Source organism: Pimephales promelas, chromosome 11, assembly GCF_988280905.1.
Source record: "Pimephales promelas chromosome 11, fPimPro1.hap1.1, whole genome shotgun sequence".
In the NCBI taxonomy this organism is placed as follows: Eukaryota; Metazoa; Chordata; class Actinopteri; order Cypriniformes; family Leuciscidae; genus Pimephales; species Pimephales promelas.
Window position 1 is genome coordinate 21,997,020 of NC_142779.1, and position 17,234 is coordinate 22,014,253.

At 37.4% G+C, this 17,234-nt stretch overlaps 1 protein-coding gene across 1 annotated transcript in view; it reads right to left on the reverse strand.

Moving 5' to 3' along the window:
* The window catches only part of ppp2r5eb (protein phosphatase 2, regulatory subunit B', epsilon isoform b), a 42,929-nt gene that overhangs the window by 11,302 nt on the left and 14,393 nt on the right, over nucleotides 1–17,234 (reverse strand). Inside the window, exon 3 of the mRNA XM_039651975.2 lies at nucleotides 2,315–2,511. Coding sequence (XP_039507909.1) covers nucleotides 2,315–2,511 — 197 coding nt within the window. The remainder of the gene's footprint in view (nucleotides 1–2,314; nucleotides 2,512–17,234) is intronic.

Genomic DNA, 17,234 nt, shown 5'->3' on the forward strand with positions numbered 1-17,234 from the left:
CATTCGACAAGGAGTCATTTCACGGAGGCCAATTTGAATGTTACCAGCTAAATGATACATACTGAGAGTGTATAATTAAGTTCGCTTGAGTAAAAACAATAGGTTACAATTCAGATATTTTATGTGGGGAAGGGGGATTGGTTTGTTAAACTATGAATGTGAAACCACAGTAAAAACAATTGGCGTTGATTTTTTTCCGTATATTTGAAAGTTATAGGCTAATAAACATGTTGCATTCAATACGGCCTGATTATGTAATTCTTTTAAGTTGCATAGCCTGCCTCCAGTTTTCCTCAACTTGACTAATTCAGAAGCGATATAACAAAAACTCTGTCGGTCACTTTGAACAGAACCATTTTTTTTTCTAGCGGAAACTCTGCGTCTGATGCCCATTTCACACAAAAAGACAAGCTTTTTTGAAATCTCACAGCTTCAACCAGATTGGCTTTGTGCAACTTATGGGAACCAGTGTGCACAGGTTAGTAATGTATTAGTCAAGCTGGTGTGAGTGCGTGCCCGTATTTGTCTGTGTTATATTTTATCAGTCAAATTTAGAGTCTTGTATAATGTCTTAAAAATAATCCTAATTTACAGTTTTGAACAGATGAAAAATTCTAGAAATTTCATGTTTTATGAAGAAATTCTGCTGCATGCCAGTCTATTATTGGGGTGTCACTTACTTCAGATTGACACTTACCGTTCAAAAGTTTGGGGTCAGTGAGATTTTTTCAAAGAACTTAAAACTTTTTTCAGCAAGTATGCATTAAATGGATTAAACATGCCAAAAAGATATTTAAAAATATTTATTATGGCTTCCTCAAAAATATTCAGCAGTGGAACTAGTGTTGTCACGGTACCAAAATTTCAGTATTCGGTACCAATACCAGTTAAAATTCACGGTTCTCGGTACCAATTTCGGTACCAAAGCTTAGTTTAAATTTACATATATTTAAGTGTTTATCACGGTTACAAGTATGGAAACTGTACATTTGTATTATAAACACTTTAGAAAAAGATTAGATAAAATGACCTAAAATAAACAATAGTATACACTAACACATTTTTAAAGTTGTTTGTAAAGTTTTAATCCATTATTTATTTAATGCACAATGAATTAAGTTAACAAACATGAACAATCAGGTGTTCGTAATAAATAACATTTTCAAACATTAATTAATGTTGTAAAAATATATTATTCACTCAATGTGTTGATAACTAAGTAATGTTGATGAATGGTATCTTTGTAGCATTACCATAAAACATGTTTTATTTGACTTGACTGTCCTTTTATTTAATCTAAAACTGCATTCATATTTAATTTTAAAAAGGCTTTTTAAACCTGCTGAGTTATAAAGGCAAGAATACGCCTAGAACTGGCACTGACATTAAATGGCAATACTAATACCAGTAGTACTCTGGTGTCGGGTGGATACTACTGTGCTCATGTACTCGTAAAACTAGCCCGAAAGCACTTTAGAGGCCGTTCACATGTCGCGCGTGTTTTTTAATTATATTATTGCGCGTGCTTATTCTTTCCATAGCGTTTGCTCTCACGCGGCGTCTGTCGTTGCTATGCAACGCCAACGAGTTTTTATTATGAGCGCGCTTGAATCGCGCCTATATTTGAAATTGCGAATTTGCATGTAATCGGCCTCTTATGGCAACGTGACATTAGCCTAATCCAAAATATTTCCATATGTGGCTCTTTCCTCCTTTCGTTTCAACAAGTGGATTCAGAGAGAGAGCATATCAGCGTTATGAAGAGGACGCAACTGTGCACGTTTCAGACATCGCGTCTAGAACAGAACTGGATTAACCTGGTACTCGGTACCTAGAAAAGCTGGTAGCATAACATTTTTTTTTTTTAGTACCGACTTGGTACCGAAGTACCGAGTTTTTTGACAACACTAAGTGGAACTGTTTTTAACATTGACAATCAACAAATCAGCATATTGCTTGCGGACTGCACACTCTTGAGTCTGAAATTTTCGTATGTGTTTTTTCATATTCGTGATTCAGTGGCTCTGAATTGTCAAAACACCATTCATACTGCTTGCTACGGATGCGAAAAACACAGAAACCTATTTTTTATGGCGGACGAAAGTTTCGGAGGCAGTGTACAAGTAGGTAAGTTATGAATTCTGTCCACAGATAGATAATACATGATGTCACTGAGATTTTTTTTTTTTTTTTTAAAGCTGGGGTAAAACAAAGGACTGCTAACAGCCCCAAAACAACAACACTTGGGAACTTATACTATGAAAAAAGTGTTCAGGTGTACTATGAAAAATGTTCAGGTGACTTTTTCACTCACCATTTTGACGACCTCTGGGTAGGCCTGTTCTGTGAGGTATCCTCGGCTGACTGTGACATAATCGACGAGCTCATTGAGGGTTGAGCGCTTGTATTCTTTCATCTTCAGGTCTGACAGAGTGTCCATGAAATCAAAGACAGCACAACACTGCTGAAGTTTCTTCAGGAACAACTCTGGCTGCTCCTGAGCTGAGACGTCTGTGGGCAACCAAACACACACATGAGTAACATGAAAAAAAAAGTTCAAATATGCCCTGCTGAAACTTCACGATAAAAGCTTCAGGGGGTGTACTTCCATACAAACACCACCTGACTCGGATAATGCCTGAGAGAAAAGCTAATAAAGGGAATCGTTTTAGTGCGTAAACTTATTAAACACATGCCAGACAAGACAAGATCCCATTTCTATTTAATGAATAGAGGAAAAGATTTGAGGATGTGAGGATTACACCAGGTTAGTCATCAGACGTCACAATGGGCAGTTTTCCATTATTCAAGAACTGAGGACTCCGATATGTAAACTAATCAGTGGACAGGAAAGGAAGGGCGAGAAGCCTAAACTTCCCAGAGTCTTCAAAACCAATTTGCTGACATAACCGCACACATGAGAGAATGCTGATTTAGAAGCACGTTAGTGCTGTGGTTTGAGAATTGGACACTAGTTTAGTTGAGTTAGTACCACCATACTTTAATTTAAAATTTGAACCATCACCATCATTTAGCACTTACAATAAAAACACCCCATGAAATTGTTGGATGAGCAGTTTCCCGCACTGAGATTTATTTATTTTTTAACAAAGGACTGCAAACAGCCCCAAAACAACCACACTTGGGAACTTATACAATGAAAAAAAAAGGAATTGAAAAGGATGATTTAAAAATTGACTAACTTCCCTAACTGACCCTTTAGAAGGAACTGATGACTGATTAAGGATATAAAGCAGAGGCATTCAATTAAAAAGTTTCAAGAGGTCCGGTCTCTATATTTTCCTTCTCAGCCGAACAATATTAATTTGGAAAATTTATTTAAAGTTATACACAGATATAAGGTTTGTCAAAATTAACATGTTAAAAAATATATATTTAATGCAATTAAGGCAGAATCTGTTTGTTTTTTTTCTCTCATCCTTTGGCTGTGCTACATTCAATCAAGTGCTATCAAAAGCCATTCAAGAGCAAAAAAAAGTGCAGTCTGTGAAGTGGCTCTCTGGGAACAAACATCTAAAACAAATGTTCCAGTTTTGATCAGTATCCTCGTAAGCACAGCCTTAAATGAGTTTAAGTGTTAGTCCCCGTGAACCGGAAGTTGCAAACGATTTTTCTCCAGTGCTGTGACGTATTTCCAAGTGAAACGGAATATTGAACAGAGGGCAGGGTTTTACTCTAGCGCTCCTCCTCTCCATCTCTCGCTCATAGCAAACTAACGGTTTGAGGGGAGTGGTTAAGCGTTTCCCCACCCAAGCTGTGAAACCTACGTAATCAGAAAAAAGCATTCCAGACCGGAAGTAACTTTTCAGATTTTGATTAAAGATTACCAAGGTAAAACATTTTTTAAAATATATTTACTTGCACGGATTAATTGTTCACCACAAGACTAGTAATATGCACCAACAAAGTAAATAGGTTCAATTTTGATTTCACAGGGACTTTAATCCCTCAGAAGCCTATGGAGGAGTGACACAGCTTTCAGATTGAATCAAAAATATTTTAATTTGTGTTTTCCGAAGATGAGCGAAAGTCTTACGGGGTTGGAACAATGTGAGGGTGAGTATGAACGCAAATGAACGCAAAGAGTTGAGAAAATAGATGTCAGATTCACGTTATGTCAAAGTGACAGCAGCCTAATAAACCTGCTGTTGTCGGTGATAAATGTTATCAAATAACATAAACATCTGAAAAAAATCACTCACTGCTCTTGACTGAATAACTTTTGTAGCTTTAATAAGGATGAATCTATTTCATTTATGCCGTGACTGCAAAGTGTGAATTCCGCAATTCTGTGATTGCGAAAATTATAGCGCCTTATGGGCTTACAGCATGTGAAGATTGTTATAAGTTCTCTTAAATTAAATGTTCTCTAAATTTTTTTAAATCCAATCAATGCTAAAATCAATAGCTTTCAATTATACAGCAATGTTGAATGGCTATAATTAATGGTAACAATTGAGAAACAAAAAAATCTTGTATATCAGTGATACTGGCCTTCGTTCCTATAGTGCTTTGTAAAAAAAGTTGCCAATAACAAAATATTTAAAATATACTGTATTTATGTTCTGTCTACATCATTTTGGACATTAAATGTGAAAGTATTACACCATAAAAATATATTTAAAACTTTAATGTAATTAAATACTTTAATTTAATTAATAAATAACTTTAATTGTGATTAAATACATTACAGATAAATGATCTCCTATTTGAAAAGCCAAGAGATGTGATATTTTATACAAACTTGGAGAAAAGGTTCAAAAGATTATAGCTGGACATCAATCTAGCCTGATTATGTTAAACATGTAATGTAATAGAGATCATGTGCCTACAATCGTTTTAAATGTATGTATTGTTGCATAATGCCTTCTGTTTCACATTGTCTACAGGTATAATTGTGCAGCATGAAGGAAAGGAATAATAGCCATAAAACTCCAATTTTAGCATCATGAGATCTTAACCATACAAAAAGTAAATGGCTTCTACAAATGACGTACAAGAATGCACAACTTTAATTGAAAATACAGAAGAACCAACACAGATCTACAGATATTTGACAGATCAACTTGCTCTCTGAAAAACAACGCTGGGTCCACAGAATGTTTAAACCTGAACGCAAGAATGCAAGAAATGCTATAGGTAACCGGGTAGTCAAGAACAGCAGGGAATATTCAGATGAGCTTTTTTCTGTAAAGCACTCTCACATCTAGAGGAAGGACATCTGCACCATTGCTTAATTTAGATGCACTCACAGTCACAATGACAGTCATTTTGGCATAGGTGATTCAATCACTTGCAGTTATTTTCCATTTGTGTCCAGAAGATTGATTGCTTGTTCGTTTAAGAGTCGGTCAGTCCACACACCAAAAGGTTTTGAGATATTAAAGATACAGTCTGAAGCGTAATCAACTAAACAGAAGGTGTGCAGTGAGGTCTTCAGAGACATTAAAGAGAAACAGATCTCCAAGATGCAGGGACACATTCATATAAGGTGATGCCTCACGCACACATACACTTTAAAAGCCTGGGTGGGGAAAACCCCCACTTCGATGGAACGGTGGTCTTGGATTACATTATGAGAGACTGTTTGTTTGTTTTAAAATGCACACATACAGAGAGAGAGAGAGAGATTGCTGGTTACAAAGTTGTGTGTCTAGTTACTTACACAGAAGTAATGCATGTGCAAGAGTGTGCGCGTGAGTTGTTCCGACAGGTGGAACCAGCAGGTGACATTTGCAGAGCCAGAGACTGAGAAGGAAATGTACTGTATGCATTTAATGCAAACGTGCACATGCACACACACACAGTTCCCTGAATCTAAAGAGTCTTTTTCACTTGGGATGGAAACAGCAAGTCTACAGTTACAAAAAATGTTAACTTGGTTGTAGTAATGCACAGATTTTAACATTTTGTCCATTTCAAAAAGCTGATATTATGGCTGATAATAAATAAATGGCAGACAAGTACAAATGTGATCTAAACTGTTACAAATGAATGTAATGTAGGCATTACAACAAAGTAGTACAGTATGAAAAATGGATATTCATTTTGAAGTTTTCCAAGTATTACTATACAACAGTGTTATTCAATTAATTTATTAGTGTTTTTAAAAAGAACTTTTTAGCTGAAGCATTAGCTGAACCTATAATAAGGTTAAAACTAAATGGACAAATAGAGAAAATGAACACTGAAACCACAATTAAATATGCAATATCAGGCTCAGCTATATGAGAAATGAACAGATTTAAGTAAAAAAAAAAAGAAAAATAATTTTTTTCAATATTGGTTGGTGCCATTTGTTTATAATGCACAAACACGCAAAGCACAAGGATATCAAAAGGAGGAAATGTATGGTCTTATGGGGTAAATAATTGAGAAAATTAAGTTAGTTTTCGAATTAGAAGGATTATACAGAGTAATTAGTTTATGAAATGGGCAATATTTTCATTTTTGAGTGCTGTCAGACAGATTTTTGCAGTGCCCCTGTAGATTGAGCAAGCTGAAGTGACACTCCCGGATAGCTGGTTCTAACCACAGAGTTAGATCATCACCCAAAACACCAAACAACATGCTTAACGACAGACATCAACAGAATGACAAAATACACCATGACCACCCACGCTTCTCCATCACTCACTCAGACAGGTCTCCCTCACTTTCTCTGGGATTCACACTCGTCAACCGCTCCAAGGAAAGGATTTAAAAAAGAAAAAAAATCACAGGTGACTGTTTGCAAGCCTTGTGTGTGTGTGTGTGTTGTGTACAGTGCACAGAGCTCCAGAGAGAAGCCCATGAGATCAGGTGTCGAAGCTGAGCCCACGGAAACACGGACGGGCTCTGTGTCTAACTTTCTATTTTCTGCCTTCCTCGTTTTAAACTCAAGCCCACAAGGTCAGAGCCACAGTGCAGACCGTGATGACTTGTCTGCATGTGTTACACTTTACAGGCCTCGCTGTTGGACAACTCGTTGGGCTGGAAATGTATCTATGGCAGCCAGAACATGTGGCTCAACAACACAAGAACAGACCACACAGACTGAGACTGTAACTGCAAATGAGTGTTTATAATTAAAAAACATCTACTTTAAATGAAGAATATTTTTCAAGATATTATTTCTCATTTTTACTAAACTAGTCATCGGGAAAAGTAGTCAACTTGTTGGCGAGGCACTGTTTACCTTGTGTAAAATGACAGATGTCATGCAGAATCAGCAGTCTGACGGCCAGCTGGAGAAAGTGTCCCACGCAGCTGAGAAACAAAAGCTTGCATAGGGCCAGCTCTATTGATGTTGCTTGTGTTGTCACATCCCTCTCACTTATACTTTCTGTTCACCTCTGGACAACATTTGGTTTGTTTTAAGAGTCTCAGGCAATTTGTACAAAACCACCTAAAAGTATGGGGGCAGCTTTTTTTTTTAAAATTTATTAATACTTTCATTAAGCAAGGATGCATGAAATTTATAAAAAGTAATAGTAAAGACTAGTAGCGTCACAATATACCTGAAGTCACGATAACTGATTTTAAAAATGAAATAACATTATTGTTTTAATTAGGGGTATGACAATATACCGGTATCAGCAATAACTTCTATACTCTTAAATATGGACAACGATATCAAGTGATCGCTGTAGCTGAATTAAAAACTAAACACAGAGACATTTTAACTGATTAAACTTGATTCTATAGATGTATATATAAATATATTAGGGCTGTGCAAAAATTAATTGCGATTAATCGCATCCAAAATAAAATTCTGTGTTTACATAATATATTTGTGTGTGCTCAGTGCTGTATATAATTATTTTGTATATATAAATACACACACATGCATGTATATATTTAAGAAAATGTGTTATTATTCGTATATAAAATATTTATATTTATATAATACATATTATGTATTTATATACATATACAGAATTTAAGCACAAATAATTCTTAAATATATTCATGCATGCATAGGTATTTATATATACAAAATAATTATATACAGCACACACAAATATATTATGTAAACACAGACTTTTATTTTGGATGCGATTAATCGCAATTAATTTTTGCACAGCCCTAAAATATATATGTTTGTGTGTATTTTTTTTACAATATATTTCATTTAAAATAAAAGCTGCCCCTTTGAACATCAAAGAATCCTAAAAAGATGATAATAAAAATAAATGTTTCTTTGATGACCAAATCAGCATATTAGAATGATTTCTGAAGGATCATGTGACACTGAAGACAGGGGTAATGATGCTGAAAATTCAGCTTTGCTATCAGTAACACATTACATTTCGAAATATATCACAATAGAAAAGTTATTTTGAATTGTAATACTTTTTAAACACTATTACTGTTTTTACTGCATTCTTTATCATATACTGTAAGTGCAGCCTTGGTGAGGATAGACTTTAAAATCTTACCGACCCTAAACTTTTGAACGGTTGTTCTTATTCTGGCTTGTATGTGAACAAGTCATCACCATGCAAAGCACACAGCAGAGCAGAGCATTAAATGCAACTGAAGTCACATGATCTGTAACTAGTCAACATAGACTCAAAGGATCAACAAGTGTTGAAACTAATAGGTAAAGTCCTCAATTCTTTTCTAAAGGTTCAGTGTTGACAGATCAGAGGAAGTGAGTGGACTAAACACTAAGTACCACATCACTCAATGCCTTTAAAAGCTGCAAATCTCTTTAGGAAAGCAAAGTGATGACAGTGCCATCTACTGTTTGATAGTTTTATCCAAAATGAGTGTACACACATCCAACGACATGACACTATCTAATGCTGTCTGACTTGCTTTTGTTCTTTCCCTCATCATGATTATTTTGATTGTTCATTTCTTAAAGGAACAGTTCACACAAACACGCACATTTCGTCCTCATTTACTCACATCATGTCATTCCATAACTTAGTGACCGTCTTCTATGGAAGAGGAACATCAAAAGATATTTTAATAAATGTCTCTTTTGGTTTGTTCCCACCAGGATTCTTTAAAAAAAAATATACTGTATATTTTGCGTCCCACAGAATAATTAAATAAATACAGGTTTAGAATGACGTGAAGGTGAATAAATGATGACCGAACATTCATTTTTGGGTGAATTATTCCTTATCATCACAGACACATCAGCATGGCTCAATAATTTTTAGCAATGCAATTTGATACTTGCTAAAAAAAATCTCTTTACAAAAAGTGGATAATTTGCATTGCTATAATGTCCATAATAACTATGCAAAACATTAGCAAAGCATTCTTCCTCAGACTTTCAAGACAAATTTTTGCAAATTCGGCAAACCCTCATCTACGTCAGCCAGATAGATAACATTATCTTGATGACAAATCAGCAGCCCAATTTTGAATATGTCACAGAACACCAAACGTTTAATAGTCTGCATGGCATAAAATTAGCCCCAAAAGACCAGCGACTGTTGCCTATGAACAGGTCTGAAATGTTCACCTTGAGCCACACAGTAAGACTTGAGGTTGGAGAGTTTTAACACTGAAATAGTTTAGAGATCAACTTGATATTCTGCAAATGAACAGCCCCATATCTGCATCCTTCAGCTCTTACTGATGCATGCCTGAGACGGACAAGTATAGCCTTTAACACTTAAAGGAGAACTCCGGCGCAAAATGAACCTTTGGTGTAATAACACATCGGTATCTAGTCGACCGTTCTCTGAGATTTGTTTTCATGATAATTCGAATGTAAAGAGTTTTATCTCTAAAAACTGTTTAGCATATACGCTAGTATATGGGGGCATTTAATAGCCACACACTAACACGGTAACATAATGAGGGTCCCTACATGCAAAACAAAGCATTGAGAACTGTGTAAGTGTACAGACCGTTTAATAAGAAGATACTTTATGAATACAGTTCACTTCGTGTATACAGACAGGAGCCATCTTTGGAAAACAGTCTCGATAAGTCGAACCACGAACGCCGTTAATACAGTTCAGAAGTTCGCTGAACTTCATACAGTTCAGCTCACTTGGCACGTCGTTCGTGGTTTGACTTGTCTTGACTGTTTTCCAAAGATGGCTCCTGTCTGTATACACGAAGTGAACTGTCTTTATAAAGTATCTTCTTATTAAACGGTCTGTACACTTACACAGCTCTCAATGCTTTGTTTTGCATGTATGGACCCTCATTATGTTACCGTGTTAGTGTGGGGCTATTTTGAGCCTTGTTAGTGGTATTAACTAGCGATTACTTTTTACTTATTAAAAGCCCCCAGTACTAGTGTTATACGCTAAACAGTTTTAAGAGATAAAACTCTTTACATTCAATTATCGTGAAATCAAATCTCAGAGAATGGTTGAGTAGGTACCAAGGTGTTAATAGACCGAAGGTTTATTTTGCGCCAGAGTTCTCCTTTAATGAAAACTTTGTTTTTCAGAGGTCAGTACACAACCAAATAAAATACATATAAAATACAGCAACAAACTGAAAATGGTAAATGGTAAATGGACTGCATTTATATATCGCTTTCATAGACCTAATGGCCACCAAAGCGCTTTAAATATTGCCTCACATTCACCCATTCACACACTCATTCATACACCAACGGCGGTGTCAGCCATGCAAGGCGCCATCCAGCTCGTCGGGAGCAACTAGGGTTAGGTGTCTTGCTCATGGACACCTCGACACTTGGTCAGGTGGAACCGAGGACTGAACCACCAACCTTTCGGTTTGTAGACAACCCACATGAACCACTGAGCCACACTAAACAATATGGACAATTAGGCAACAGCCTACATGACTAAAGGCCATTGCACACCGAGTCCGAAATTCGCATCCGAAATTTTCGCACGTTAAAAAAAAAATTCGACCTCATCACGCTATGTCAGTCACGCTTGCACACCGCCTCCGAAACTTTCGTCCGTCATAAAATTAATCGGATCGGGTTCGATTTTCTGCGTTTTTCGCATCCAGAGCCAGCACTTTGAGAGGTCTTTTGACAACTCAGGGCCGGGGGAGCTCGTCCTCAAATCATTGAACATATGCGCCGTGCTTTCAGTTTCGGTTTTCAATTCAATCAAGTGTTTATGTTCTCTTCTCTATATTGGATTATGAAATTAATAAACCTCCCCTTTCAATCAGATTGAAATTTAGGATCGAATAAGGTGTGATTGAGCAGCCTATTCGATAACTAATGTATTATTTGGGCACAATATATACACAATACACAATAAACAGTCTAGCTGTTCTGTCTGCCCAGCGCTTCCACCGGGCCGCGCGCGGGTGTGTGTTTGTGTGTGTGTCCATACCAGACACACTGCCAGTCTCCGTTCAGAATCGATTGGTTCACGGAAATTGGTGGTCTTGTTTTTAATATGTGGCTCCAGAATCGCTAGCAAAGCATCGAACTGTCCCACTGACATTCTGAGGTAAATTTTGAATCGCTCAGGATAAATTCGCAACTCCTTGATAAGGAACTCTCCTTCCTCTTGGCGCAATTTCAGGATTGGATGGACGTAATATTTTCTCTTTCTTCTCTTTTCAATAAGAGAGAGGGCAAAAATCATCCTCACTGCTTGACGAATCCATTTGGTATTTTTGCGTTTTTTCCCCGCAAAGGTTTAATAAATACGCAACGGACTCGGTGTGCAAGGTTTCTATGCGTGACGAATTTTTAGGCTGACGAACACGAAAATACGCATACGAATATTTCGTACTCAGTGTGCAATGGCCTTAACCCTCTCTATTTTGTATCTTTGCATATTATGAGAATGAAGTGAGCTCCATGTCTTGCTCACAATGATGCCAGCCTTTGAGAAAATGTGTGGTGATGGCACAGACGTGGAAATCAAGTTAAACATTGTACTGATTTAACTTCCACAATCTGCAAAAACACATAGAAATGAGCCAAATATTGGTGCACATTTACCAACATTAGACATTATAACATAAGTGGTTATTAGCTAACATTAGGCTTCTACTAACGTGTATAAATCATGTTTGAGGTCACGCATCATCTTTTTGAGGTCATTATTTTGCAGCGTGGACCAGATATGTTTGTTATCTGCCACTGTGTGACTTCGCCAATACCTGTGAAGTTTTTGTTTTCAGCAACTACTAACCGATTAGTTAAAATTTAGTCACCCAAGCATCTTCTTGTTGACTAATGCACAGTCAACTATTAGGGGGCAGCCCTACTACTGTCTATATGGACTTGTATCTCTGTAACAGCTCTGTACCCTGTCTAGTCAGCTTTGAAACATTGACATAATTTGAACTTTTTTTCAATATGCATTAAACCTTATAAACAACACATTATTTAACATATACACAACTGCCAATGTACAGCAACAAAACATTATGCAAAGTTACATATTTTGGCTACCTTCCCAAACTCTAAATCTCAAACTCTATACGTATTGGACATATTATATTTCATGATTGATTATTGTTGTCCTCATGCACATGACTGTTGCTAGGCTACCATGAACCTCATCTTTGCTAAAGCATTACTGCATTATCCAGTCACATAACTCACGACACACACCATCTCTGTGACCTTTGGGGGAGCGACCCCTGGAGCGAGTGAGGTTCTTTGATCCCTTCCCATAATCCTTACTGAGCATTCTGCAGGGGGCAAAGGTCATTGAAAATGCTTTTAGACACTCCTTCTACTACCATAATTGAATAGATTTATCTGAAGTCAATAACTTTAATAATGCATCACAAGTGTTATTTATAGGCTATGTAGTGACAGTCTGACATGAAACAGGCGAGTCTGACAACAGTGTTGTCGTCTGTTCTGGTGAGAGAACGATTGTATTTTGCATTCATTTATGATGAGAGGTAAACAGAGAAAGCCTCTGTGGGAGGGCGGTTACCTCGGCAACAGCCACTCAAGACACACTCTACAAATACTAAATCAACCTGTTTGACCACTGGACCCACTGATATGGACTCAAAGGTTATTTGGTCAAATAAGTCAGTCTCTTTAAACAAACCATGTTTGCAGCAGGGAAAACAGGCTTGCAGTTCTGTCAGGGCTGCACAATCACGATTTTTCATTTGATAATTCAAATTAACTACTGTTCTATAACTCATACTGATGATGGCTTAGGTTGAAACGCGTCTGTGTGGACATGTATGACGTAACACTAGAGTGTGCGGTTTTTCTAGGGCTGTCAACTTTAGTTGTTTAGTCGACTAATCGGTCGATGCCGTCTTGGTCGACTGACATTCTTATTGGTCGACCAATATACATATTTTTGTTTCATTTAGTTTTTTACCAATAGTAAGAAATTTTCATTGATTTACTCGTTGATATTTATTCCTTTATAAGCAGTTATATTTTACTGTATTATAAATATAATTAGCCTATGTTTTATCCCCAATTTTAAATGCATTAATTTAGGCTATTTTGTAACAGCACACCACAGAGAACACTCAGGAACCGCACGGCTGGCTGCGCTGCTGCTTCGCGCTCAGTGAGGAATAGGTAGTTTTGCTGTATTCATTGAATTAGAACGCTACTCATTTTTGCTTTAGTCGACTAAATGTCCAAGAAATCTAAATCTTTTGTCTGGCTGCATTTTTCCAAAAAAAAAAAAAAAAAAAGACGACAAGACAGTGGAGTGCAAGCTATGCGGCCTAAAGCTAACTTAAACAGCTGAACGACCAATATGGCATTCTGAAAAGTTGAGATGTTTCTATCTCGATGCGGCACGGACATACTTGGGGGAAAAAAAAGATGAGTGCGCATAGGCTACCGCGCACCTACATATGAAATAACGAACTTGAGCGCGCAAAAGACACGATATGTGGGCAGGCCCTTTAACGGCTTTATTATGATGACTCAATAGGGCATTTCAGAATGTTTGTAAACAATAGGCACCGCGATACTTCCGGGTGGCAGAACGCGAGCGGCTTCCATTGACTAACTGAAGAGATCCAGCCGGCAGCTGAACAGTTAGACAGTTAAAATCATTGTTGTTGATCAAAGTTGAATCTATGGCGAAAATATGTTGTGTTTGGGGTTGCGCCACCAGATATACAGCAAAAGGTGTAGGTTTTTTTTTATCGATTTCCTTCAATAAATAGTAAATCTATCCAGCAGAACCTGTGTGTGAGGAGGTTAAAGCGAGTGGACGTCGTCAAAAGTGCATGTCGTCTTCTAATTATGAGCCAGAGCCCGATTTAAACCCAACCATTTTAATACGTGGGTCGTTATATAACTGACGTTCTCAACTAACTTAGTTATTTCTATTACTTTCTATGTTACTTTCTTTTGAGCGGTGAGTAAATGCTTCTTCATCGTAAATGCTTCTGATTGGCCAATGCGTTCAATAAATCAACACGTATGTCTGTGATTGGCTACATCACTCATCGCTGCAGTCACGTTATAAAAAGAAACTCTGCCATGTAAGTCATTTCTATTTTGTTTTAGTTGTTCTTGTTGCTTTTCTGCAACAGATGAATACAAATGTATTAGTTTTTATTTGTTTTATTCATAGATATTTCTAGTTTGCGGGAGTCCCGCGAATCGTTTTATTCTCCTGCAATCCGCACACACAGAGTGCATTACCGCCCGCACTCGGCCATCAGATCTAGTCCCGCGCCGCGGTCTATTGCGTTGGGAGTGCACGTCTCTAGATCAAAGAATCTAAGCTTTAATGATCATGTTAACTATGTCTGAATTTCCACCACGTCTGTTTTTGAGTCAACTGTTGAAATGTAGATTAGGCTTCTGCCGGCGGTGTGTCTCCCTCCATGCAATTTACTAGTGTTGCCATAGGGACGCTTCGGCTTTTGCCACCCGGAAGAACGTCTATTATTGTTGTGACGTCATGGTGAATTGTCGTATAGAATGTTTTCTAAAGTTTTTGTTTTTATTTGTACACTTGACACATTTGAAAATACCCTAAATAACGTAACAAAACGAAAATAAACCTATACGCATTACGCTTATTACGCTTACTATACAACCTATTATTATTAAAGGGTTAGTTCACCCCAAAATGAAAATTAAGTCATTAATTACTCACCCCCATGCTGGACCAACCCCGTAAGACCTTCGTTCATCTTCGGAACACAAATAAAGATATTTTTGATTGAATCTGAGAGCTAGATCAGTCCTACATAGAATGCCTAAGGGACTGGCTCTTGACGGCCCATAAAGTCATTAAAGAAAAGGTTTAAATATTCCATGTGCCTACAGCGGCTCAACTATAAGTTTATCAAGCGACGAGACTACTTTTTGTGCGAAAAAAACATAAATAACGACTTAATTCGACTATTCTATTACTTCCTTGTGGGCGCATGCGTGAGAACTGAGACGAGGACGTTCTTCTCCTTCGACTACTTTTTGTTACCGGCTGCTCCGCTTAGGAGTATTACCGCCACCTACCGTATAAGATGATGTGCTGATATAGCTGGAAGCGCAAAACTTTCTGTTTACAAGCAGAGGAAGATGCGCGCTGTACATACGCTTTTCAATTTGCGTATTTTCCGCACTACAAGGTGCACTTAAAAGCCTTTAATCTTCTAAAAAAAACGACAGTGTTCCTTATAATCCGGAGCGCCTTATATATGGATCATCATTTTATACGGTAGGTGGTGGTAATACTCCTAAGCGGAGCAGCCGGTAACAAAAAGTAGTCGAAGGGGAAGAACGTCCTCGTCTCAGTTCTCGCGCATGCGCCCATAAGGAAGTAATATAATAGTCGAATTAAGTCGTTATTTATGTTTTTTTCGCACAAAAAGTATTCTCGCCGCTTGATAAACTTATAATTGAGCCGCTGTAGGCACATGGAATATTTAAACCTTTTCTTTAATTACTTTCTGGGCCGTCAAGAGCCAGTCCCTTAGGCATTCTATGTAGGACTGATCTAGCTCTCAGATTCAATCAAAAATATCTTTATTTGTGTTCCGAAGATGAACGAAGGTCTTACGGGGTTGGTACAGCATGGGGGTGAGTAATTAATGACTTAATTTTCATTTTGGGGTGAACTAACCCTTTAAGATTGATTTTAGGCTGTTTGGGTTTTTTTGTGTGTTTGTTTTAAAACGCCAAGATCGGCTGGACAAAAGTTAACCCATAGCTTTGAAAGTAAACAAGAATACAGCCTGTATAAACGAGAGCTTTTGTCAGGATATTTCTTTATTTGGCAGTTTTAGCAGTTATATTTTTATAGTGTGTGGTGTGGTCAGGTGCACGATTGTGATTGTCACTATAGACCTAGGACAAAGCTCCTCACTTTGCAGTTAAAAAAAAAAAAAATCTATTTTTTTTTTTTAGTCGACTGATCATTGTCCAGGACAAGACTTACAGCCCTAGGTTTTTCATCTCTATTTGATAACTCATGACAAACACATCATATTGTACGCAGGCAACTGACTCAAAGCAGTGCTTTTTATGATTATTTACTTCTATACATATGACTTGTTTTCAATTAAAGTCCTTCTGCTGTCAATAATTCTATCCCTTAAACTCATAGTTGCCGATAAAAATTACATAAATGCTTGAAACAGAAACTGACTCAGAAGAAGAGGAGAAGCAAATTAGACAGGCTCATCTACAAGTCAATGTATCAGAATGATTAGCCTTTAGCTTCACTAAAGTTATCAAACAGCTAATAATGTTGATGCTAATTGCTAATGTTACACAAACCATGTCCCCGGTTGGCAATCTCAGAGTCAGACAACTGCCTTCTAACAGTCAACATCCTTAGCTTTAAACATCATAGAACGTCAATGGAGGGAAGCCGGGTTATAACACGCACATTGACGGAATTGGTTACAAAATTTGTGACGGTAGGGGGAAACGGGTACGGTTTCAAACCACATTTTTGGTTTGCTGCAGTTAAGGAGAAAATATTCAGCATTAGAAATGGCACTGACTGATGCATTTCCACATGGTTCATCTTAGAGCATATTAAAAACACCACAGTGACATATAAACAAAATTAAAAACATGTTTTTCACCACAGGGGGTCTTTAACAGTCCTAGTTTAAGTGCTGCTTGTTTAACTCTAAAGGAAGAAGAGGAAAAAACATGTCAGAGCAATGGACAAATGTAAGGCACGTGACTGCACACACACCCACGTTTCACTCCATTACACACACTCCACAAAAACAAGCTTCGGCCAACTGAATAACCCAGTAAGCCCCAGCTCTGGTCTGATCACTTGTGCTCTCTTTGAAACTGCATGTCTCTCTCTTTGTATAATTCTGAGACTGCTAGTAAC